Source organism: Lingula anatina, chromosome 8 (assembly GCF_051362555.1).
Source record: "Lingula anatina isolate TDL-2025a chromosome 8, LinAna3.0, whole genome shotgun sequence".
NCBI lineage: Eukaryota > Metazoa > Brachiopoda > Lingulata > Lingulida > Lingulidae > Lingula > Lingula anatina.
In genome coordinates this window covers 11,833,115-11,859,271 of record NC_141774.1, presented here as the reverse complement: position 1 = coordinate 11,859,271, position 26,157 = coordinate 11,833,115, and the positions used below count along the sequence as shown (strand labels likewise).

Below are 26,157 nucleotides of genomic sequence, written 5' to 3'. Positions count from 1 at the left end.
ATATTCGTCAAAATATATATATGGACCGATAATATGAATATTTTTCAGATTTTAAGTCCAGTACAACGTGTAGGATTTTGTACATTAGTTTTATAGTACATACATTAAACTTAGATAGAATTACAGTTTAAAACTAGTCGTAGTTGGATTTCAATTTTCAATCTATATAAATATACAAGAGACAGTAGTTGGTCCATTGATTAGAACTTTGGATTCTAAATTTTCATTAGTGTGCAGAATAGTCTTTTTTACAATTAATATTCTGACCATCTTTTGAAAGGGCAAAATGCCCTCTACATCTCCACCAAATTCTCAACAGATAAATACCAAGAATCGTCTTTATACCCCCCCCCCCAAAAAAAAATACTTATATTGTCCCTTACTTACACGTATGTTCTGTTGTTTTTAAGACATCAAGTGACAAATTCCCGGTATCACAACCATGACCTCCGTGTATGAAAAAGTTCAAAATATCTGAGTTATTTTCGAAAGTCGCTTATTATATTTTTTCTTTCGAAAAAATCTGTTTTAAATAATACGTGTACCCATCAGTATAAATGAAAACTATACGCCACCGAGCCCTTTGTATTGACTGCCCGAGCACCATTCTGTAACAACTTTATCGTGTGTTTTAATCATCATTCATTACGATATGCCAATCAGATCTGGTTGACTAGTTCCACTTTCTCTATTGGTGAAGATATTCACACGTGGCTTTTTTCCGGCGTTCCCATATCTTCAGATGTCTCCTCAGTGGGTGTGTCTGCGGCGCTGATTGGCGGGAGATTATATGACCTCGCGCGCATGGGCGCTGTTGGGGAGGGCAACAAACTTTGACTCTTGCCTTCTCCCAAACTATGTACACTACGAAAGCTGGCCGTGGAGACGCGGTCACCTAACCGCTTGCTCTGTCTTTGTGATCGCCGCCTTGCCTGGACAAGTCCGCAGACCAGGGCCGCCAGCGTGTGCTGACCACTCATTCTGCGCATGCTCAGTGTGCGATCGCGCCTCACTTTTCCGCCTCTTCCGATCAAGTAATAAGTCCGCAAATCACCTTTTCCTTTTACTGGAACTGTTCCCCGAAATTCAAACTGAAATCCTCTACGACACAAAATTTTGTATGTTTCTTCCGTAACCTTAATAAAAAAGGGAAAAAAAGTAAAATGCTTATAATGCACTGATTTTTTAACTAAATTTTATACACTATATAAATGCAAAGCTTTCGTTGTTTTTCATCTGCATGTTTCATACTCGAAGATTGAAAATTGAATACGAGAAATGTAAATCCGAACGAATTATCATCAAATTAGTACTAAAATAAAACCGTAAACAGCCTTGACTAGAAGATTGCACTCCCCGTACAGTAACATGGCAATTATTCAACGGCGCATTTGCCTGCTGAGCAAACAATATTTTACAGTAACTTTTATATACCTTCTGTACTATATTTGTCACTTGTCAAAAAGCCTCACAGACTGAGACAGACAGAAAGATCGAATTGAAGGAGAACTAATGAAGGGATGATAGAAAGAAGGCGCTAGAAGATTAGAGAGAGAGCAAGGAGGCAGAGAGGGGAGAGAGGGAGAGGGGAGCAGAGAGAGAGGAGACGACAGAGAGAGAAAGTGAGAGAAATAAATGAGGCGAAAGAGATGGAAGGAGAGAGAGAGAGAGAGAGAGAGAAGGGTGTAAACCAGTACCTGTATTCTGCCCAGTTCTCCCGTACTGTCCATCCTACTGGCCACGTTGACGGTATTGCCCCAGATATCGTACTGCGGTTTCTTGGCTCCAATCACCCCAGCCACCACCGGGCCGTGGTTGATACCTGGGGAGAGAGCAGGGGATATTACACATATACATGTATGTATGGCTATATATGGACTCGGTGTGAGCGTGTATGTGTGTGCCTGAATATGTATGTAAGGTCTAAAAACCTTAAAGGTTCAGTAGCCGTTACTATGTCAAAACATTATCACAATATAGCATTAAGGGTGCATTCCCATAGATTTTAGATGGATCTATCGCCGTGGGGAGTCTCACTAGATTACTGTCAGATAATCCGGCTTAAATGTCCGTCCCGCCTACTACAAGCTGTAAGGGGACAATAAACTTACTTGCCCGCTCGACTGACAGCTATTTAGCGTGAATCCATAGGGAGTTAGGTCGATCTAGTCGGATCGATCTAATCTCTGGGAATAGGGTCTAAGACGTAGTTAAGGCATTACATTAAAGGGCACATTTAAAATGATGGCTTCATACATAGTTTAATACATAAAATAACTTTAATTATAAACTTCTTTAAAATATATACAAGTTCTTTGAAACATTTGAATATTTCAATATCTGTATGTGCGAGGCGAAGAAAAAAAATAGAGAAATATAAGTAAATTTTTTCAAGGTACACCAAAGGGTAAAAACGATATACACTCTTGCCCAAAATGGTTGGTACACGGAAATTTTGGGATGCATATCGCCCTGTTTCTTTCATTATTATTGATAGTACCAAATTAAAACTGTTTATATTGTTAAATATGTGAAGCTGGGGGATTGGTTAAGTCATGGAGAAACAACTAATGCAAATGTGAAAAAAGCGTTAATTTATTTAGTTTTTTTTTCTCATGGCCCCAAAAAAGTACTTTTTTTTACATAACAGTACCAAGTGAAAAAATTAAACATAAATTTATACTGTGAGTGACAATTAATATGAAATTAGGGGAAATTGTCAAGAAACATCTTCAGAGTTCATTATTAATCTCAATAGCGGGTATGCCCACCCCGAGCTTGGTTAATGGCCGCCAAACGGCGTGGCATACTGTGAACTAGAGTTACAGCTCTTTGGAGAGGAATTCTGGTCCATTCATATTGAAGGGCATCTCGCAATTCATCTAGATTTGCAGGGGGAGGGTTTCTCCTCTGAATAGCACGACCAAATTCGTCCCACATGTGCTCAATTGGGTTTGCATCTGGGCTTCTTGCTGGCTGTGGCATCAGCTGAATGTTGTTTTGTCGAATAAAGTCTGCAATTAAGCGGGCTGTGTGTTGAATTGCATTGTCATGTTGCAATCTAAAATTGTCTCTGTATATCCCTCTTGCGAATGGCTAAAGGTTCTCCTGGAGAATGTCTCTGTATCTGGCAGCGTTAAGGTTTTCATCCAGAGGAAGCAATGGGCAAATGCCGTTGCTGCAAATGGCACCCCAAAATTTGTACAGAACCACCTCCTCCAGCTATTGTTATAGTGTACCAACCATTTTGGGCAAGAGTGTATTTTGACGCCACATATCCCTTTTAAAACGACACTGTTCCATCTTGTCTTCTTGATGTCGATAGATTCAATGTGCTCAAAACCAGACAAGAACTCACCTATTCTTAAATGAAATGCATTGAAGGAATGGATGTTGATTTCTGTGAGGACCTCTTTCATAGTAATCGCCATGTCTGCTAAGGCACATAAATGTTCCCACACGTCCCCGTGCATAGGCTTGGGAGAGAGGAAAAAAGAGAAAGATTAAAAAAGTTAGGCCCATGTCTCAATCATTTGCCTATTTCTCTCCCTGAAATTTTAAAAAGCTGCATTTGCATGTTAATGTAATGTTTGTAAGATTGCTGTTTATATACCTAATAATTTTCTTCTTTCAGTGAACAAGCACGACCAAATCATGTCAAAGGATCTAGACAATATTAGTACAGGCAACGAATTAGAAAGGCCATGTGACTATTCCGGTATTGAAATCGGATTATTGTAGGTCACGTGACAATTCCGGTTTTGATATCTACCTTGTAATCCGGGGCCAGCCCGGACGCAGCCATATAGGTACTGCCAACTGTTTTAATCTTCTCTATGCACTGGAAACGCTCTTCATTTAACAACTGTCGAGACAGAACAAGATATCATTATTTACACGAAACTTCATTATCTTAAAAGCTAAAACTCTCAAATTTACATCACATTTGGACAACACAATGCAATTATATTTTACAATCTAATTTACCACACATTTAAGAGTCTTAACACCACCATAAATGACATATAAATGTGTTTAATTACCCTAATTGAGTTAAAATCTAAGATGATTTTGATAACAAATTGACGAAAAACATACCAAGTTTTCGACAAACTTATGCCAGAACGTAAAACATAGATAGATGCAGTACTGCAAATTCCCCTCACAACGCCAAGGACTGCTATGAATGCATTACATACAGTGTACACGTATAAAATAGTTTTGACCGGACCGTAACAAAAAGAAAAGATCTGGACAGTCTTCTCACCTCGTCAAAGTCTGCAATGGTTTCGTTGAGAAGCATGGGACAATGAACAGATGTATACGTACATGCAATAAACGAGATTTAACCAGAACGAAACACAAAGATGCAGAATTACCCATTTTGCTCACCTCGTCAAAGTCTGCTATGATTTCGTTGAGCAGTCGAAGGCACTCTATACCCTCATTATTGGAAGACACCTCATTGTAGAACTCAGAGAAGTTAGGAATGGAGGCGAACATCACCCCCACTTTGTCATACGATTGTGCATAGAGGTCCTGGAATAAACAGAAAGACGATGCTCAGGGGTTTAGGGATCCAGGATTATTTGACGAGGGGTCCGTTTTTTTAGGGATGACAACTTGGCCTTGGGTGCGAAGCTGACCCTTGCCCCCTTGGCGTGGTGTTCGGCGCTTGCTTAAGGGCTGCGAAAAATGTTGGAGGGTTTGGAGGGCAAACGGTGCCATTTGGTGCAGTTTAGAACTACGATTCAGCTAGACTTTTTTATATTTTTTAGAAACCGAAGGGGAGGGGGGGGGGGGGGTAGCAGGACCACTACTGATGCTGGCCTGCCATGACGTCTGTCTGTTATCTTAATAGTACTGAAACTAACAGTAAACGCCAATACCTTAGATTTATATAGAGAGAGACAAGTCGTGTTGTGTCTTTGTAGAAAAATATTCCATATTTTTATATTAGAAGTCTTCTTTGGCGACTTGATTTTAATTTTTTAAATGGGATTTTCTTTAAGTAAAGAAGTAGGTGCTTTAAATGAACAAATTGTTTCCAGTATTTTTTTAGCACATGGTCCATGTCTTCTTCATCAAATTCCCATACCTCATCCTTCCTGTCGCTGGCCAGGAAGTAAAAAGCCACGTGATCCGGAAGTATATTCCGTAGCAAATGTCTGTTATGTTCCTGCAGTTCTTCCATATCACAAATCTCTTCTTTAGCCTGTAGTTTCCACAGAAAGTGAAGCCGTGTGTTCCATTCAAGCTAGAAATTGCACACAAAATAACATGACTTGACCAAGTACTGGAATGCTGTCTTGTCAAATATTAAGGCAAATTGTATTGGATCATCTTTATCTCAAAACTAAACAGCTCTTTTTTATATTTGTATTTATTTATTTATTTTTATTATTATTTTTTGCAAATAACTAGTATTGTGTATCTGAATTGAATGATCTTGCAAAGCAACGTGTAATCATTCCAATAAGATGACAATATACATGTATAATTTAAAGTCATGTGTTCTAAGTTGGGTTACTTTACCTGCCGGGTGTGGAGTAGAAGAATCAACGCAAAGGCCAATAGTATCACAAGGGCATCATATATTGAACTAGAAAATAATAATAATAATAATAATAATAATAATAATAATAATAATAATAATAAACCATCACTGTTAGTTCCGCCTTTTCAAATATTACATCATATACCAAACTATAAAAAGGGCATTCGCTTTATGCATCAATGCCTCTTTAATAAGTAAATGTCATGTAATGTCGCGTAATGATCTTTTCCATAGAAAGTGAGCAATAGAACTACTTACTGTGACGTCAGATGACGTTCATACACGACCAGTATGATGACGTAGACAGTCGTCATTGCCGTGAGAAGGAGAACTTTGTAAAGGTTGCGGAATCGTAAAAAAATGGCACAAGATACTAAAACGGGCATCCATGAGTAGAAACACGTCTGAAAGATTTTTGAAAAATTTTAAATATTTAAATAAAAGAAGCGGAAATGTCTGAAAACAATAGAAGAGGTATATAGAAATATCATGTCAAAATGAATGACCTTAACAGGAACGGTGCAGTGTTACTGCCTTTGAAAATCTGCCTAAAACGGCTCTTTTATAATACGGTAAGCCTTAACTCCGAAATGACATGCTCTGGACTCTAGAAATTACGCGATTATGGTTTTATAAATGAACTGTGTGGTATAGAGATTAGAAGAAATGTAAATTATTACTTACCTCGGGCAGAATACATTTGCTTCCCCTTAGCATTTGGCACTCGGAATACTAAAAGCAAACCAGATTATAACAACTTAAATATCAAAGATTTATGCTGGTGCTCACTTTTGGTAATATTCTTCGATAAAATCAAACACGTTGCTCAGCAACATAATAAATTATAAATCATCTCATTTTACACTGTATGTCTTCATTACGGTGGAGGGGCTGCTTTTAACTAAAAATGTCAATATTCTGAGTATCTCCATTTTGTTGGCTAACTGACATGGGCGTTTGTACTCATGATTGTACCGGTGTAAATATTAATATTTTCATTCTTCTGTTTGGTACCCTAAGATATTGTCATACTTACAAAACACATGAGAGAAACCAGAAAGTTGAGGAGTACAAGAAATAGCACCATGGCGGATCTACAGTGGCGGTTGTTTGTCGCCCATTTTGAAACCTTGGCAACCGTCGCTTGGCAACACATGTATTCTTCCGCAAACAGTATGACGAAAATGACTACATACATCACTATTCCGAGTGAAAATGCCAGGATAATGGGGTATGGACTGAAAGGTCAAAGTTCAAAAGCATTACGTCATGGCAGTCATGATAATAAGTTAAATGGCTATTAAAATATCATCAAATATTAAAATAATTTTTCTAAAAAAATATTAGTCAGATAATGTTTTTTTAATTAAAAAAAAAATAAATAAATACGCTTGCTTATCTAGCATAACTACTGGCATATTTGTCAAGCTTATACACAATGCATCTGGGTGAATGTTTTCGTACTTGAATAAAATATCAAGTTTGTTATGGACTTGTAGAAGCGTTCCAGTTCATAATGTTCACTTTGCATAGTTTTTCGACATAACATTTATCTTCGCTTTATAGATAGATATTCTAGAAGTCAATCACCAATAATTAAACACGTACTTTTCTCCAAAAAACAAGGCTATATGGTAAATTATAAGCAAAACAAAGATGGCGCTGCAGACAACGGTGTTTGTCTTGAATGTGTCGTCCTTCAATCCGTGGTACTGGAAGCATAAAAAAGATAGAAACAGACCATGACTTTAAACTAAATATTGCGATACAGGTTATACAGAAAAAGGTTGCAGATTTTAAAATCGGTAAAAGTATCTCAGGATGTATGAAAACGGCATCTTTCACATAATATTATGTATCACGCGTGAATTGAACAATTCTAATGTTTTTCACCTGATTTTCTGCGACCGAATCCCTGAACTTTAACGTAAAAGCTTTCATGTGCGTTTTCCGTAACGTGTGGTCCGTCTTGGCCTCTATCGCTCTTATGATGTGAAGATTGACTTCTGCACCTGTGGACCGACGACGTACTACTTTAGAAATACCTTGCGGCAAGAGACTTTGGAGGGCACCCGCAACCGTGTAGTTCTGAAATATCCGCCAAATAACAATAAAATCAATAATTCGTTGGTTAAATCAGTATAATTTATTATTTTTTCTGTTTTTTTAATGATAATATACTCATACCCGTGTATCACCAAATTCCAGAAACCCCGTGATGTATTTCAACGTCATGCTCACGTCACTATAACGTCACAAAATCAATTTGATGCCTTATCGACAATGAGTTCACATACGCCAGAGGTGTCATACCTGCAGCAACTCTTATTCTATTTTGAGTAAGACGCGCCTACCTGTCCCGCAACAGCTGTGACATCACTGGCCCATACGGAGTCCTCCGAGGAGTAGCGGAGATGGCCGTTGGCGTCTATACGGCACGAGGCGCGATGGGACGGTAAGAAGCCATTTCTGTTGACGTCATGCTGAAAATGAAATGACATAAATAACATTATGACAAAACTTATTTATGTATTTTTATATAATATTGCTTAATGGTTACAGTGACATATGAGGCGCGCACACACACACACACGACAGCACGCGTTCACACTCATGTATCTTTTATTGCATAAATAAAACTTAAGGTTCCCTTATGACTATACCATTGTAGTTGGTTTAGCCGATGAGGAGCAGGCAGAGTATATACGTAGAATACACGCGCGATCACAGCGTCTACCCACCTGTTGTTCCAGGTACTCGTTACTGATTAAGAAGGTTTCTACATTATGATCCCTCAGGTAGTCACTCCTGTGTGCTCCCTCTCCCGGCTCTACTTTGTAATCGTCACCCAGGAACTTTAATGTCGCGGCGGACACATGAACACGTCTGGGAAAGGAAAACCGAAATTATCCTTACGCTAGCTTGTCTGATTGTGTTTTCCTTTATTTCTTCATAAGATGACAAAAATTAAAATGGAAAAGCAAAAAAAATGAATAAGTAAACACAAACAAACAAACAAACAAATAAATAAATAAATAAAAATGAAATAAAATAAAATAAATATATGTAAAAGCTTAATTTATGTTAATTAAAGTACAATTCTTGATAAATTAACATTATTCATAATTTGCAATAACCACTAATGTTAGAGGTGTACATGTATGTCTGTTTTAGTAATGTTGACGTACTGTATGTGCATTACAATACATTACATATACCAGTTACAAAACCTGCTTTCGAGTTGATTCCAAGTGCACATTGGAAATATCATAATTTCATTTCTAACGTGCACAGCCATACATACCCCGGTATCCCTCCGGCTTCCATCATATTGGCCATTGTGACGTCATTGGAGTACACGTCAAACTGCCACTTCCGGAGTCCCAGCACTCCACACAACACGGCTCCAGTGTGGATCCCTATCCGCATATCTAGGTCAACTTTATACGCCTCGCGGACCGTTCTGAAATACATACGTTATGAATAGGCCAGTAAACGAGCATATTTTCCCATTGAGGTTGGAAAAAATTGGTGACAAAGGTTTCTCAACTGATTCCGGTCCGTTGAAGGCCCAATATAGCCCAAAAAATTTTCCCCATGAATCCCCCCATGACAAAGTCCTGTTTTCGGCGAAAATCCAAAATGGCCGCCATTAAATGGGGTGGGTCACCTTGAAGTCCATATCTTGGGAACACAATGTCACAGAAACAGTTGAGAAACATTTGTCACATATTTTTCCAACCTAAGTTGTTTATTGACTGGCCTAGAAGAAGTGATAACATCTGTTTTGAGGACGTCAACGTAGTGCTCTACTTGTCAACCATATACACATCTTTGCAATTTTTCAGTTAATTGTTCATTAAATATATATATTTTTTTATTTTGTGGGTGGGGGGGGGGGGGTTAAGTATTATTCACCGTAGGCTTCAACTTCAACTGCTGCCTACAGATATTTTCCTTGGTTTTAAGCCCTTTGTACGAACTAGTAAATGCTATCAGAACCTACTTGATAGTTCTGATCATAGCGAGGCCCATCTCAACGCAGCAGTGGGCATGATCAGGTCGAGCTTCCGGCAGTCCACTAACACACAGATAACAGTCCCCGAGAATCTTAATACGCAGGCAGCCATTTTCCTGGAAAAATAATGTGGTCGTGTTTCAGCTTGAATGTTAAGGGTTCATCCATTTTCATCAGCAATTTCACAAAACTTCAAAGCAAAAACGTTTTTCCATACTCTCTGCCTCTCCCCCCCCCTTCCCGCAGAGCGTGCAAGGTGAAGGGCTAAAATGGTCGTCTTTGCAAGCAATTTGGATCATCAGTTTTATTATTTTTCCAATACCATACAAAGGGCATTACCCTCTAGCTTACAGTTTGCAGACTTGTGAAAATGATGATTAAATGGATGACCTTGACATTTTGAAAGGAGAACGGCTAGATCTACAGGTACTTATACAGTAGTGTCCTCGTCTTTACATGCCTGCACTCTGTAAGCTGCATGATGCCGTGTGAAAATGTTGATGCCACTGAACATGCGGAGAATATAATGAAAATTGCAATTGCGTATTTGCTTAAACCTGATTTCATGGCGAGAAAATGATTGTTTTGTCAACATACAGAGAACGCAGCGTTTTAACCTTTGCGTATTCATTTAAACGAACGTTAAATGTTGCCAAGATGAGAAAATAATTATGACACCAGCACAGAGATCTACTGTGCATTGAACTGTTCTTTGTCGTGAGGTAATCTGTAAATCTCAGTACTTTCTGATAATCTCTGTAAGCAACTCTTGTAATGAGCCGACAGATGTTTCCATTTGCTGTAATTGAGAGCCACATTACTTTATGGGGTCTATAATTACGAGTGGAAAGCACTGCAAACAGAGATCTGTTCTGGCACATTCTGGTCGATTTACTGGCTAATCTGTTTTTTTTACCTCATCAACCATTTTTAAAGTACAGATACGCTCCATAGTGCTTGGCTCCCTAATTATTAAAAATCACCGAAAAATGTCTTCAAAATTTCAGGCACTAGTGGGCCACTGTTTGTTATTTTATTTTTGGGAACTTCAGGTTTCAGACTTAATTAAAAGATAAATGAATTATCAAAAGAAAAGTAACATTGAAGAACAAAAGGCAAAAACAGAGATGCGTATACCTGTGCCAGTTGAATAACACGCAGTCTTCGAAAGTTATAACACCAGACGAACGAGTAATCAAATAAAAACATTACATTGCGTTATTTAGCAGAATACCTTGGCCAATTTATCGAAGCGGGCGAACATCTCGTTGAGGGTCTTGACTAACTCTTGAGCAGATACCGTAGAGGAGAACTGGGTGAAACCCTTGATGTCAGCGAACAAGATACTGAAAGTAAATACAAATAGATTAATGCCCACCTTTGTAATCAAGTGACTTCTTTAATGAGAGGGTCACCGTTGATTACGTCCGCCAAGGAGGTTATGTTTTCACCCCTGTTTGTCTGTTTGTTTGTTTGTCTGTCATCAACATAACTCAAAAAGTTATGGACCGATTTTGATGAAACTTTCAGGAACTGTCAGAAGTGGGCCAAGGGAGAGATGATTAGTTTTTGGTGGTGATCCGGATCAATAATCAATCAATAATCGATAATAATAAAAAATTGCTGCCGTGGCGAAGGTCTGCGCTCTCGGAGTGCTTTTCTAGTTAGTCATGAAGTTATGCTACCATGGCTCAGTGTTTCATTAGACAGTTATGCATATAACAGAAGGCGAGTTTCGAACTTTAGCAAAACTGATTGTGAGAAAGATGACGACGTTATATTAGATATCAGGAGCTTCTAGTATAGTGCACAAAATTGAAGTACACGTATATGTATGTGCCTTACAATTATTTTGAATCAGACTACTAACGCGCCCTGTGGACACCACTGTCATGGCTTAAGTGACACTTTTCTCAGAGAGTACCCTTATCTTTGCGTACACGACTCATACTAAATATCATCCTACTGGGTACGTGCAATAAAATATGTAGCATGTGGTTTTACCAGTATTTAATACAGACACATCTAACTTCGTGGTTATATTACTGTTGCTAAGTTATCGTATAAAAAAATCATTGCATTCGGCACTTTGTTTTCAGCTCTTGCTTGGTTAATGAGATAGATCAAATACACTGCAGATTAAAAGATCAATTAAGCAGCGATACATCATCCGATCCACGTTTTTAATGTGTTGGGGTCCTGCTGAACGCATGGGAAATAAGTTGTCAAAACATATGGTAGATCATTCATTTTGAGCTTGCTCGATACTCAAATATAAATCATGGTAAATAATTCATCTGCGAATAAACTTCGAAGTCGACAAAATGCTATCGATTGTGTCATTTCACAACTTACCACTGTCTGAGTGATTAATGCTCAGTTGGGGTCAGTGCAACGATTTGTTCGTACAAGTGCGGTAAAAGTTGAGGAGAAAAAAATGAAACTGGAGTCCCATCAATCTATAACACGCTCCCAGACTGTCAGCACGAACACGTACGTCACAAAGAACAAGTCATTGAAACAATGTATTTGTCAATGCAATAAAGAGCAACGATACATTTATACCACATGGACAACACTGTCATGACTTAAGTGACACTTTTCCCAAAGGCAACATGCACAACACTTGACAAATCATGAGCGTTTTTTATATTTTTTCTCATTAGTTGACCTATATGTGTGCCAATAAGCCCCAGTTTGTTAATACAGCTGTATACCCCCATTATGGCAGCGAGACTATCTATTGAAGCTGTATGAGACAGACAATATTCAAAATGACGTTCATATAACACAGGATTTCACAAAGTGTTTGTGTGTGTTTGACACAAAGTGTATGCAGAATGAGAGGAAAGGCAAAGGACCCCCAAGTTTTAAACCCCTTAAAGCCTTTAATAGTGTTTTTTTCTTTCCAATACCTTCTTCTTGGATTATAATTCTTCCCGTTGCAAATCGTGTTCATTAAGATAATCGAACGTTTGCCAGCCAAACACGACAAGGTTAAGTCAAATGGGAAATAAACAAGTTGAAAAACTCACTCTGGCATTTGTTGATGGGTTGAAACCCATACAAATCAATCCCGTCGAGTCACCATTTGACATTAACATGTTTTAACGGGATAAACCAAAATATTAGAATATAAAAATCCTGCATGTCTCAGTTACTTGTCAGTAGGGAAATCATGTGATCAAAGTTGACATAGCGGTGTTTATTTTCCCGCTATAATTTCTGTAACCCAAATTCACTTAAACTGTACGTTCTCATATTCCATCATGAAGGGATATTTGGAAACCTGATGACATGTCCAAAAAGAAAAAAAGACAAAAATGTACTTATTGACATTTACAAACTGCCCATGTTAATCTTTCGGAATCGTAATTGGCAATGAATCACACAGGAATATACCACTAGCATAACGCTATATAGCTATCTACCAGTATAAGATTCAGAAACACTGGGTTTTACTTTCAAGCCACTTTCAAGTCAATGCATCACAGAGAATCTACATTTAAAGGCAACCCGTTTAATATATCTCTTTGACCTTATGCCATATGTGTTACTGCGTATTAAGTTGATGAGCCCGTTAGTGCAATGTCCGCCAAAGACAATTAACCGCCTTGGTCGAGAGGTATGTTGTTTAGATCAACTAGCTTGCTACTTAAAGTCAACTTTCAGCGGTGTAGACGGCTCGTTCACGTTTGGTACCGTTCACCTTAACAGCAGGCTAATGGGTCAACCGACATCAAGTCAAAAATAAATAAATTAATAACACTAAAATCACATAAATAAATATAGATATATTTTAGCATAAATTACGAAAAATAACCATCCACTTGAGCACCGTGTTCTTCCAAGAGGTGATAATGTTTTTCCGAGATTTTCTTTTCCATTTGGGACATACACTGTATCACCTCAAGGCCCCCATATGAAAGTTCCAACACGAGTCGTCCACTGTATACAATGGACGACGAGTACTTGTAAACGACTAGTTGTAATTGACATAAAACACGGCTTGCGCTTCCAACAGGATTGTAGGATGAAAGTACCGAATCGTACCAAAATACAGGGAAGCCTGTATGCGAAATACAAGTACAATTTTCCTATTGTTTGAAGCTCCAGTCGCGGTATTAGAGATTCACGTGTCTCTTCACCCTGTGCACCACGCGCTTAATACAACTGATTGGCTTCCGCTGCGGAAATGATCTCCATTTCACATATCGGCGGAAGAAGATAATAAATTAAGTGTCCAAATGTTTAGTTCATGTGAGGTTGTGTATTCCCCTTGTCAATTTGTTAAGGTGAATGGCCTGTACATGCACGGTATGACCCCCCTGCCTCAATAACAACCTGAATAGCTCTATTCCATGATGGAGTTGCAAAGGATCTAGACAAACATCGGCATTTGGACGTAAAAAAAGAAAAAAAAATTAAATGCATCCTCTTAAATTATGAGCCGTGAGGCATGTGACGTGATCTGGGCTTTCGAAAGAGAAGCATTTTAGTATATCAACTCATTAAAGAATAGCTTTAAAACATACCCTGTCATCAATACATGTTTCAGCATCAAAACTGAGATGACGTCAGTTCAAATCAATGACGTCTGTTTATTTATGATGTCACGATGATGGCATTATATACCGGTACAAGGTGGGTACCAAAAAGGTCATTTCTACAGAAGATAGCATGAACGTTATCAAATGCAAAGTAATTATTTACTTATTTTAGATATTTTCTACCAATCGTTCTATAATTATATTTATTACCCCCGTTTTACCTGACGTCCTGATATCGATGAATGTAGATCTTGTGAAACTGAGACGGCAGACGACGTTCGCCATTTTCTTCTTCCTTCGCCAAGTCTGTGATCATCTCCAAGGCCACGAAGCGCGGGAGAACTGACAGTAGGAGGCGTTCCTGCGAGAGAATTAAAGGAATCCATTTAAATTCTCGAGTAAAGTCTTTCACTTATTTTAATAGTATTAAAATGCAAAGAGGGGTACATGTTATTATTCATACAAAATATTCATTGGAAGAGATTTTGGTCTCGATTCCCATAAATATACATTATAGTAAATGCCAAATGTCAAAATTTATTTTAGTCCTACAGCAAAGTCTATTAACACAGTGACGACTGTTTTTGTTCATTTCTGTCGCTGTCACAGTCACTGTCACCTGTCATACTGTCATTTTAAGCATACACGCTTTATCTACAGTTGCTATGGATTTCACAACTATAGTGACTCTGAGAAGTCTTAAATATGACTGAGCAAAGTCTTTACTATAATGGCTACCAATCACAATACTTGGTTTTGTATTAACACTTAAAATCATCCCACGCGATTTGTTATATTTTATTCACATCTTGGGACACAGCTAAAGCATATTATAAATTGTTTCAAGTCATTAACGTTCTACGTCTGGTTAAGCAGCAGAAGAGAAGTTTCGTTGATGCACATTTCAACATTGGTGGTAATATATCAGAAAGTAACAGGTAGATTTTCACGATCAAACATTGAAAATGATATCTTCTTCCGGCGTGTTCCCTTCGCAATACGCTGTTCACTGAGGTAACTATGATAGATGAGCTAAACAAAGGAGCTGAGAGTGATTAATGAATGTTCTGTTCCTTCTGTTCCGCTGCGTACAGTGTTCTAAATTGAGAGTCCTCGTTTTTAAAAGAGAAATATAAAGTTGCGCCTCCATGCGCACTGACGTTTTTGCTGTTTTACGTGGCACGTGTCATATTATTAAAGGGAACATAATCATATCCGAACAAAATGAAAGAAAGAAAGAAAGACATGCAGAAAGGAACGAAGGTCGTAACGAAAGAAAACAACATTTTGAGAGTCGATATTGTGCATTTTTGATACTCTAAACCTGTTGATATCTGTTTATGCTATAACATGCTATCAGCAATGATACGTCTGTCTTCTTATATTTACACTATATTAACACTTTCAATTATATAATTTAAAATTGATATCTTTCTATGTCATTTACTATTACCTTATTTTATTCCGTATATACAAATAGTTTGAAAGAGAACAGATTAATTTGTTCAGTTACATGTATGAGGTTTTTTAAGATTAAAAGGATGCCAAACTTACACTCCGCACAATTTGTAACGCTTTAACTTCAGGTCTCATTTATCTAAACCAAATCTTATCTGACAGATCTTTTTTGTCATTGCAATAAGTTGGAATTGATAAAAGCGTCGCGTTACTCAAACTAATTTGTCGCTCTAGAATTCTCCAAGACATGCGGGGTCCAATGTCACAGTAATAAATCCCATGTTGAGTTAATACAGTAGACCTAATAACATTGCAGAAACCTTTTGGTAAATTTTGTCGAACATTTAATTGGAGGCATGTCTAACGTGCAGTTTTAATATTTCTTCTTCAACAACGCTAGATGAAAGGTCGATAAATTGGACTTTGTTTTGACAATTCGACATGACAAGACGAGTATCTTCAAATTGCACTTGGCACTTAACGCAGAAGCTGTTTTCGATAAGTCAAATATTTCCAGAGGTTCTTATGACATCGATCTTGATTAGGAGCGAAACACAAGGAAGCAATTTCCTTTCTCCTCAAATTGGTTCATGCACCTTTGAAACAGAAATACAATTGGTAATGTCTAATCTTGACCGTCATCTGACCATGCGGCAATGTATCTCTTATAAAGCCAATTATACAACTGAAATGTGAAATCACTCATTTTTTTAGGAACTCCAAATTATGGTAAATCTTTTTCGCAAGAACTGGTCAGTCTGTTTTTTATGTGTTTTACTGGTACACAAGGCTGGGTGGGGGCATTCAGTTTCGTTTAACAATACATGTCTACGACTATCTGCGGAAAGGCGGTGGGCTTGCATCCATTGATTACCTTGAGTTCTTTGGCGGACATCGGGAATCATTCAAGTTGGTACACAGGCCCGTAGCCGGGGGGGGGGGGGGGGGGGGTTCGGGGGGTTCGAAAGAACCGCCCCTTTTGCTGGGATGAGGTCCACTCTGGGTAACATTTGATCTAAGTTCACGAAGTTTTTATGGAAAAAGGTCCAATTTTTCAGAAAAAGAACCCCACTTTTAAAATTGCTGGCTACGGGCCTGGCACAAATTCTCGTAAGTTCAAACGATATTTTGCAGGATTGTTGGGAGAGCAGAGTCAGAAGTTAAGGCAAAAAGAACAAAAATTGACAAGTTAAGCCCACCTCAAGCGGGACGTCAAGCGGTGCCAAAAGTTAGGGTTAATTTTTTTTCAATTGATTCCCATTGAGAAATACTATGGATATCCAAGCTCTGAGCGTTAGACATATTGTATTACGTGTACGTTATATTGGTATAAAGACGTCAATGGATTAAGGTATGAATTAAAATGTATGAGTGAAGATGACACTGGGTGTGCTGAGGTGTGCGTGTGTGTGTGTGTGTGTGTGTGTTTGTGTGTTTGTTTGGGGGGGTCAACCACAAAAATTGGTCACCACTGACGACCAGGGCGACAAATGGCGACTAAAGAAGAAGAAGAAGACAAGTTAGCATCTAAAAATAATTAATTTCTGAAAAATAAAAAGGCAATTTGAGACCTGAAAAGGAACACTTTTACCTGATTTTCATTTTCTTTTTCCAGGCGGTACCTGCACTCTACACACTTCCTGATCTCTAGGAACGCCTTTCTCTGGGCACGGTCAGTTAGGAAGTTAGTGGAGACACCGGCTATATGAACACAGAGATGTAGGAGGATCATGCTGGCTATCTGAAACGGATAACGGATAATGTAACATGGACAATGAGGCGGCATGGTGCTTCAAAGGAAGATCCGGAGGAAGATCCAGCCTCTATACTGCGAAAACACAAATTTAATCTTAATGGAAGTGCGCCATGTGCTACATGTGCAAATGTTCTAATTTCTTTCATTTATTTTATTTTTCTATCTTCGAGGATTTATATTTAGTGGGAGTGAAATAATCAATAAGTAAATCAAAAGAAAAAAAATCAGCCGGTTAACATCGTTTTGATGGAATTATATAAAATTCTGAACCCAGCCTTCTAGCTTAAGCTGTAGAACTACGGTTTACCAATGTCACTGGTACAGCCGTTCTTACAAAATCTTCATCAAGGTCAGCAAATCCTTTGTTAATGAAGTTAAGAGATAGTAACGCGACCAGACATAGATTAAGGAATCATCGAATCAATGCTCATTGTAGTCAGCTCCCAGATACATCACATGAGTTACGTAAACTAAATCAACAGGAAATTTAACGCCGTAATGCATTCAAATACAATAAGCTGAAAGAGTAGAAGCGAAAGTCGATGGTAATCACGTCAATTTCCACTCGCTCTGAGATTCCCTTTTGCTAATGAAATGGAAAACAAATTGTGTAATACGAGTAACTTCGCGTATATTTATGTAAATGGAATGGTGCTCAAATAATACTTTGATTACGCACATTGTGAATTCGTAATGCAATTGATTATGCATTGACTGAATCATGTCTTTTACATTACGCTGAATAGCATAAAATAATGCATATTTATGTATATACTTGTAGGATCCTTTTCACGTGGAGAGGTATTCTTTGACCCATTGGCTTCTTAATAACCTAGCTCTTACGTAAGAGAGTCACATAAACAGAAGCCTGGCGTTGGACACGTTTTTTTATTTTTATTTTTATTTTTTAAATTTTATTTTTATAAAATTTTATTGGTACTTTGGGTGCTGTAAAAAGGGGAAAGTAACCCCCCTCACCCCCCTCACCCCCCCCCCCCCCCCCCCCCGCCGTGGCTCGATATATCCCTGTATGGCCTAAGATGAACACTGGTAAAATACAACTTAAAGGGATTATTTTACTCGAGGGAATAAAAATTTGTGCTGTCGGTGAGTTGGCACGTTGCTCTGCCAGCTAAAACAACATAATGTTTCAACAGAAACTTGAACACCTTTCAGGAAGCGAAGACCTCCGCCAAGACAGCTTAATTATATTTATTAATTAGATAATGTTATTGATCATTACAAGATTCTTATTGATTATAAGCTGGTCTGACCTATACAAAAACGTTTTGAGTTAATACCCTCTACCAGGGCCGCAGATTAATTATGTGCAGTTTTCTCTAGCGCGATGAGAATCGTGTCGGGAATTATCCAGAGACATATTTGTGAATATCTAGTGAAAAATCAATCTGTGACATTGGTATTAAGAAGCCGGTTATACAACAAACTTACAGAAGCAAAATAATAATAATAATAATAATAATAATAATAATAATAATAACATTATTGGCGGAAGTTATATGTAAAAACTCGAATAAAGATAAGATAATACTGCCTTGATGCTGAGATATCACAAAGTGACAGACTTCAGTTGACCTGAGCTATGTATACTTTTTGAATAACGTACTAAATGGATATACTGGTTCAAAATTGTATTCTCATATAACACATGGTGTAATAAAATAAACATACAAACAAAAAATTAATAATTTTAAGGTTTTTCAAAGATGCTCATGACGGCCACAGATGACCGCAACTTATTTCTGGACGAAGTTCAACTGTTGGTCTGTGAGGCATAACGTGATAAAATATGCCAATATACATGTACAAACAACAAAACAGAACACACAAATTCGCATGTTAATGTATTCCGGGCAATTAAATACGTCTTAGGACATTAGATAATCACGTTTGCTTGAATTGGTAAATGACCAATTAACATATATATATATAACAATGCCAAAAAAAAAAAAAAAACGTTTATCCAAATCAAATCATAACTGACGATCAAATAAATTGGCTGCCTGTACCGTGTATGCACCGTTGCTTATTTCATCTATAAAGTTGTTTACATTAGCAAACTTAATTAATAATGTAATTATGTAATTCCTAGTCGTTCATTTCATATCATCGTTTTGTCAGTCTTCATACTCTGTAACTAAGACAAGATAAAACAAATTTCTCTAATTTCCAGTTCACGACAGAATTATTCCATTTGAATTGTCATTTGTCCCCTGTTATTGTTCCTCTAAACAATTCGACCTTTGTGAAGCAATCAAGTCGTTACATTACCCGCGCCTGCTTTGGAAAGATAAATGATTTCCTAGAAACCGCAGCTTTACCAAGTATTTGACTTTTGTGAAAGGAATTACATAAACCTTTCCAAAGCTGCAAATGACAGACGTAGAATGAGAGATGTAATATATTGTCCATAAACCGTTATCTGGAATTGACCACGCTTTCCTGGTCGTTTTGTATTGGATGGGGCCTACTAGATCGCTCGGTTAACCAACCCAGCATACACAAAACGTTATTAGAATGCTTCTTTTATCAGTTCCCTGTACGTTTCGACTGCTGTCTGCCTATGTACATGTTGGTATGCTTGTTGTTTGTCTGTTGGCGCTTTTGTTTCTTTGGCAATGTATGCACCCCCCACCCCCTCTGTTTGTCTTAAACCCATTTGCTCAGGTGTGGATAATCTAATTACTTCGATCTCTTACTAAAATTATACATTCGATATCATGATAATATCCAGGACAATTACAAAACGGTCTGTTTTCTAGCACAAATGTAATCAGAATAAACGGTTTTAGCATGTAACGCAGTGAATCTTATTAAGGTGGCAGCAGATGGTGTGAAATACTGGAGGTATATAAGTCATCTGTTTCTGGTAATATTTGATCTATCGGAGTATTACGCTTTTCCATGTTAGCAGTAGTAAGGCTACTAGTACTAGTACAGAGCCCCCTCCCCTCCCCCCCCCCCCCAAACCACCATCACCACAGCCTCCCCACCTTTTTCTCAATTTATCCATAGGTCCGTTTCCTGTTGTGAACACAAAACTTTAATTAGCCGGCTGCGTGGAGAGCGGGGGTTTTCTTTTTGGCATTTCTCTTCCGCACAAGTTGTCTAATAAGTTGCCTATCCTTCAAAATGAGCCAGCAAAGACTGGAAAATGTGTCTAATTATAAAGTGAAACCGCGACGGGGCATTTAATGGTTTTATGGAAGAATTGATAGATATACCCCCTGTGTTCCAAGCATCATACTGGACTTAAAGCCCGACAATATCCATTTCATGAACGATCAATGGCAAAACAAGCCAATACATCTTGTTGATTGCATGCTCCCTGCGAGAGATTATACCGCAGATACGCGTGACCTTTGTGTTTTTCGTTCTCTTTCTTTCTATCTCTCTGCCCTCTTTTTTTTTTGTTTGTTTTTTTTTTAGAACTTTGACGATAACTGTTCTCTATGATTCTCTTGCTATAGTGTTTTTGAAAAACTGTTTCGATTTAATCTATTCATTGGCCGAAGTTCTTTTCGTGAGTGCTGACCTTTTTGAGTGCTGACCTTTGTCTATACCCTCAAATTGTGTCTCCATAGCGTGCTTGAAGGAGGGGGGGGGGGGGAGTAGAATATAGTGCAGTTGATTCCCTTCTGCAGGGTGTAAACTAGGTGTACTTTTCCATTCCACGGCGGAGAAGAGATAGAAGTGCGGTAAATGCTCAATTTTAACCCATCTTGCTTAAAAGTTCTACGTAATCCACGTAAACAACAGTACACTGTAGTTTAATTAAGGTAATATCCTTCTGAATGGTCTTCTACTGCCTTCACCAGATTCATACAAAATAATTGCCAGATAACGCACTTTAATTAAAGGAATCTTGTGTCTTGTGTGAGGGAGGCTCCTGGAGAGTTGTTTATATCGCGGCGTGGAGATGAAATGTCGGGATGCGAACATTTGCAGACGACACTTCACCAAACTGCGTTGTCACCTTGCAATGAGACAGCTGTTTTAACAAACATGTGGCAGACTTTGTAACCGTCAGACACCTTCGTTTAGAATACGCTAACAGGAAGTACATGTTGATGTGTTAATGAGACCACGAGACGAATGTCAAGGTTCTGATATTTTTTTCTTTCTTTTTGTTAGCATCACAAAATGCCATAAAATGCCATAAAAAAGAGCACGCCATCCATACCAAGAAAAAAAACACGCTTTAATACTGTCATTATGGCACCTACAACACACGCGACCGACAAGTAAGTATTTAATCGCTTGAACTTACATAACCATCAAAATACTTGATATTGGATTCTTATGAATATGGATTTGATTTTAAAGCTAGTCAAAACACTTATTGCAGTACTGCAGAAGTCTTTGCTGACGTGATACCTGGATCCAAACGTGGAATGATAGGCACTGGAATGATAAATATTTTGAAAAAGACCAGATAAAGAATTTCTTAACACGCTTTAACAATTAGATCGTGAAGGAGATTCAGCACACAGATCTTTTTTGAGATATGTTTTTTTTTTTTTTAACGTGAGCGATTCGGGGGTATGAATTCAAAAGGTAAAATGAATACGTGAATCATTACTTCGGCATTCTAGGTTGTTTGGTCAGTCACATAAAGTGTGAGAACAAAGATCGCAAATCACATATTCTGACAATATTTACTGCAAGATTCAATATATGCAACAAGGTAATCAGGTTGACCCTACGTGAAGGGTAAGGAGCTTTTATGATTATCATGATTATGTCATCTAACGTCTCAGATGTTTAATCTTTATCTTAAACCGTTCTACTTCAATGCTATGATTCATTGATGCATCAGCTCTTTTTTCACAAAATTTAATTTTCTGCAATCTGCACTTAATTCACTTATTTCAATCTGATCAAACTGGGAGAGATAATGTTCAACAGGAAATGGTGATAATGGGTTACGGGAGAAACAATAACGTAATGAATTAAAACTAACGGTAATCGATCTTACCGGAACGTATTACAGTAGCGGTAGGGTTAGCGACCGATAGATCTAACGGGAAGGTTTCATGCAGTTCTAGATACAGCAGTTAGTTTTTGCTTGGTTGAGCCAAAGTTATTGCGCAACTATATTTATATGGGGGTTGCAACATTGTTGTATTGTATTCATTGCAATACAGATGAATATTTAAATATTTATCTGTGAAATGGGGCTAGTTATGTCAATGATGTGGCGAATGGCATTTTGGAGGATTGGATTTTAAATGGCTTTTAGTGATATTATGACACGTCTTACAAGTGTTTTCATATAGGGTTTACATATCCCCAGGTTTTAGAGGACTTTCCGCCAGAAGAGCATTGCAAATGAACAGTGACGTAGGTTTGTAGGTTTTAAAAGAAAACAATGATAACACGGGCCTCTCAAAATGACACATCCGACTGTATCACTATTTAATCTAATGGGGTAATAAAATCTAAAAATCTACTTAATCTAATGAGGTAATAAAACGGAAATAGATTCTCACCTCTTTCGGGAGCGACCCTGCCGTATGTCCCCAAATCAAAAGCATGCCTGCCTCCGCCAAAAACCCCAAAGAGGACAGCACCGCCAAGGACACGCTCCACCCGAGATTCAAGTGAAGCCGTGTATAGGTAGCGTAAATCACCACCAGACTATACCAGGCGTCATAGGTGAGTATAGTCATCGGCTGATCCCCCTTTGATATGAAGGTGAAAGCCATGGATATTAAAGGCTGTGCTGACAATATTATCCACGTGATTATACAAAACATCTTTAAGCCATATTTCCTGATCTTCTTGTAAAACAACGACCCGGTCAGTAGCATGAGGCATAAGACTATGGTCGTGTAAGTGGCCGGCTTAGCCACGTCCATAGAGCGCAAATTGAACGACACGTAAAGTATCAGAAGCAGAAGATTCAGAAATATTTCCACTATGTTAATTTCCACCAAAGCGTGAAGTTTCTGCCTTCTGAAATATCTCTGAAACAGTTTTTCCATGACTCTATATTTAAAGGTGACGTTACATGTGGGAAGAAGAAGTCCGCGAAAACGCCGTCCACTGTTGAGGTACTCCTCGCTCGCGTATTCGGTGTCCGCGAGGCTTTCCAACGTGGAACCAGTCATGTTGGGTTCAGGAGACACCTTGCTCAGGCCAACACCACCGGCGGGTCCCGGCGTCTTTTGCGAAAATGATGAGACGGATTGTCCATCCAGAGACGCGGTGTTCATGCGCGCGACTTCAGCCACTGAGCGTCGGCGCAGCGTTTCCGAAATCGACCTCGCCCACCGTGAACCCTGATCCAGATTGTTCGCGTGCTCCTCTTGGATTTTCTGAAACGCTTTTCTCCAGAGCAGAGCTTTAGGCCGAAATGCGGTGCTGGGCGTGTTCAATTCACTGACAGTGGACTGTTTTCGGACCTGCTCAAGCTTACAATGTTGCTCACCATGCTGAGTGTGTCCGGTGATATCCTCCCCACTTTTCACGCAGGATGTAATCAAGGAGTCATCGTTTTCATCAACACTTGGTAAGCCTCTTCCGGTTATTCCACGCGCATGCGTGGTAGACGTTGTGACCACGTTTTCCATCTCCACATCTCCGGCCGACACAATGCTGTCCTCGAGGCTTCCGTGTGACGCTGTCAGCGTGACTGGCGTTACGTCGCGTGAGTCACGGTCTTTGTTGCCAGAGACAGTTGCAGCGGTGGAAATGTCGTACGTCCCAGCCATCCCCGGTAATAAATGATACGCCGCTACTGATACAGGCCGGGATTTGTCCATGGGTGAATGCCTTGATGTTCTCTTATCCAATAGAAATCACGTCTATAATAAAACTAGCTTCACTGAAAAGTAAACGCTTCCCTTTATTCCGTCTCCATTTCAAGACTTTTTTTAAAGCGACTGATGGCTGTTGCCGTCTTCGTTCAAGCGAATTAATCACGAATGTATTTTTCTTAACGTCAGTGGAATAAATGGTGCCTTTTTACATACTTGATCAAACATTTAGTCAACCTTCACGGCCGTTGTTTGTTGTGAGCGTTTCGGTTAAACACTTCAGTGGTTTGTAAAGGTTTGAAAGGGTAAACACTTTCCAAGCAAGTGGGATATATAAATATGTCTAATGTCACACGATCTGTGTAAATGTCATGACTGATGCGTACGTGTTGCCTTAACGTTCTTTATAGAGGTACGTCAGCGACATAAATGCTACAGGTCATTTCCATGAAATGGTGTAGAAAAAGTCTTTATTTTTCTTTATGCGGCTCCATTTTCTAATGAACAGACCGTGTTATTCTAAATCATGTCTGTCGTCTTCAAGAAAAGAGCTCAATTTTTAACAGCAATTGTTTTGCTGGCAATCTGAGAACGGTTTTGTAGAACCATATTCTTGTTTTCACACCCGTTAAGTTGAATAATCATGTTGATATCGGTAATTCCCTTCTCAGCATCTGTCTATATGAACGTCCCTTGTTGTTTAAACATCCATTATTTATCTCCAATTAGTTCTCCGTCTATCAATAAGACGCCATTTGCCAATCGGAACTCCATACAGATATCATAAGTGAATGCCAAACAGAGTCAAGCGCGTGACATCTTTAAGTTTTGCTGTACCCAGTCGCCATTAAGTGAAATGTCATAATAAAACGCACGACACTCTCCGTGCTTCTGATTAACGTCAGTATCCAGCTTCCTGGTAGGGTTCTTGGAAAGGCATGCACGTCTATAACTAGCTCTGTGTGCAAAATTGGAACAGCAGACGAGATTCCATGTACCCCGTTTCCTTAAAATCTAGTTCAACAACTGTAACACATGCGTCATTATCAGAGTTAAATGTCATCCAGCAACGAGGGACTTAGTTGGTTCTTCGAATTAATCAGCCAATATATCAGCGTTCGCCAGATTCAATCGTTTTTGTCTTTCTCAAATGCGCCTTGGAAATAAACCGTGATGTGCACGCCGCAGACGACATTTCAGACGGACAGCAACTCATGAATACACCAGCGTCGGCCAGACAATCCAGCTAATGATAACAGCCTTAAAACCAGAGATTACCCTTTGAGGGCTGTTTGCGCTGGGGTACTTGAAGATTGCCAAGTGAATATTGAGGGTTAAAATCGATTCCGTATCAATCATTCCAATGGTGTTTGTCTTTTGTGAAGTGCGCCGCGCCTTGCTCTGTAGAAGCACGTTATTTTATCCAAACGTCTAAAATTGGCTGTAAATTTTGTACGTACGACGTCGGAGTAGCACTGCATGTAGACAATGCGTGTTAGTATCCATAAAAACAAAAACAATGTTTTTTTTCACAATTATGCAAAGAAATGGCTCTCAATGTTTGAACACGTGTTGCAATATTGACTGATATATTGAATATCACAGCTTAAGATGTCAATATTATGGAAAACCGGGATAATTTGTGCACTCGTCTTGTTCTTCTGATCTCAGTATCCCAAACAAACGATCACCGCGTTTTCTGTCAGTTATTTCACTCCTTTGCGAGCATATAAGGCAGCCATGTACACATTCATAGACACATTTCCCTTTTAATGTAGCTAAAGACGATCCAGACTGTTTCTTTTTCCAAAAAGATCTGTGTACTCAAAACGTCACTCCCCTATCTCCACGTCAACACAAAAAACGCGCTGTAAGTATCAGGAAGCCATCCACTGTTGTCATTGGCTACGTGAAAACGCCTTGTGTCCTGCAGAAGTTAACAAAATCCTTTAATGTTTGACTTTGGAACGTAACCAGTGCGAAAGGATCCCGGGAACACTCCGTCACACTCAGACATTTGACGTGCCAAGGCCTTC

The 26,157-nt window shown here is 38.7% G+C and overlaps 1 protein-coding gene across 1 annotated transcript; it reads right to left on the bottom strand.

The window, feature by feature from the left end:
- Nucleotides 1–170: 170 nt before the first annotated feature.
- Nucleotides 171–26,154, bottom strand: LOC106153878 (adenylate cyclase type 8). Its single transcript, XM_013528009.3, has 20 exons — nucleotides 22,853–26,154; nucleotides 17,175–17,324; nucleotides 14,347–14,486; nucleotides 10,810–10,921; nucleotides 9,564–9,691; nucleotides 8,862–9,020; nucleotides 8,299–8,443; nucleotides 7,912–8,040; nucleotides 7,451–7,645; nucleotides 7,166–7,269; nucleotides 6,594–6,795; nucleotides 6,242–6,289; nucleotides 5,816–5,961; nucleotides 5,536–5,602; nucleotides 5,099–5,257; nucleotides 4,393–4,539; nucleotides 3,773–3,865; nucleotides 3,359–3,476; nucleotides 1,698–1,822; nucleotides 171–1,136 (listed from the first exon to the last, which is right to left on the bottom strand). Exons 1-20 carry the CDS (start codon nucleotides 24,125–24,127, stop codon nucleotides 705–707), a joined length of 4,074 nt encoding a protein of 1,357 aa, XP_013383463.2. The 5' UTR covers nucleotides 24,128–26,154; the 3' UTR covers nucleotides 171–704.
- Between the last annotated feature and the right edge of the window lie 3 nt (nucleotides 26,155–26,157).

Coding starts and splice junctions, on each gene's coding strand:
- LOC106153878 (XM_013528009.3), bottom strand. CDS start 24,127: ATGGACAAATCCCGGCCTGTATCAGTAGCGGCGTATCATTTATTACCG. Junction 17,325..22,852: donor CAGGGTCGCTCCCGAAAGAG/GTGAGAATCTAT, acceptor TATCCGTTTCAG/ATAGCCAGCATGATCCTCCT. Junction 8,444..8,861: donor GAAGCCGGAGGGATACCGGG/GTATGTATGGCT, acceptor TTCCTTTCCCAG/ACGTGTTCATGTGTCCGCCG.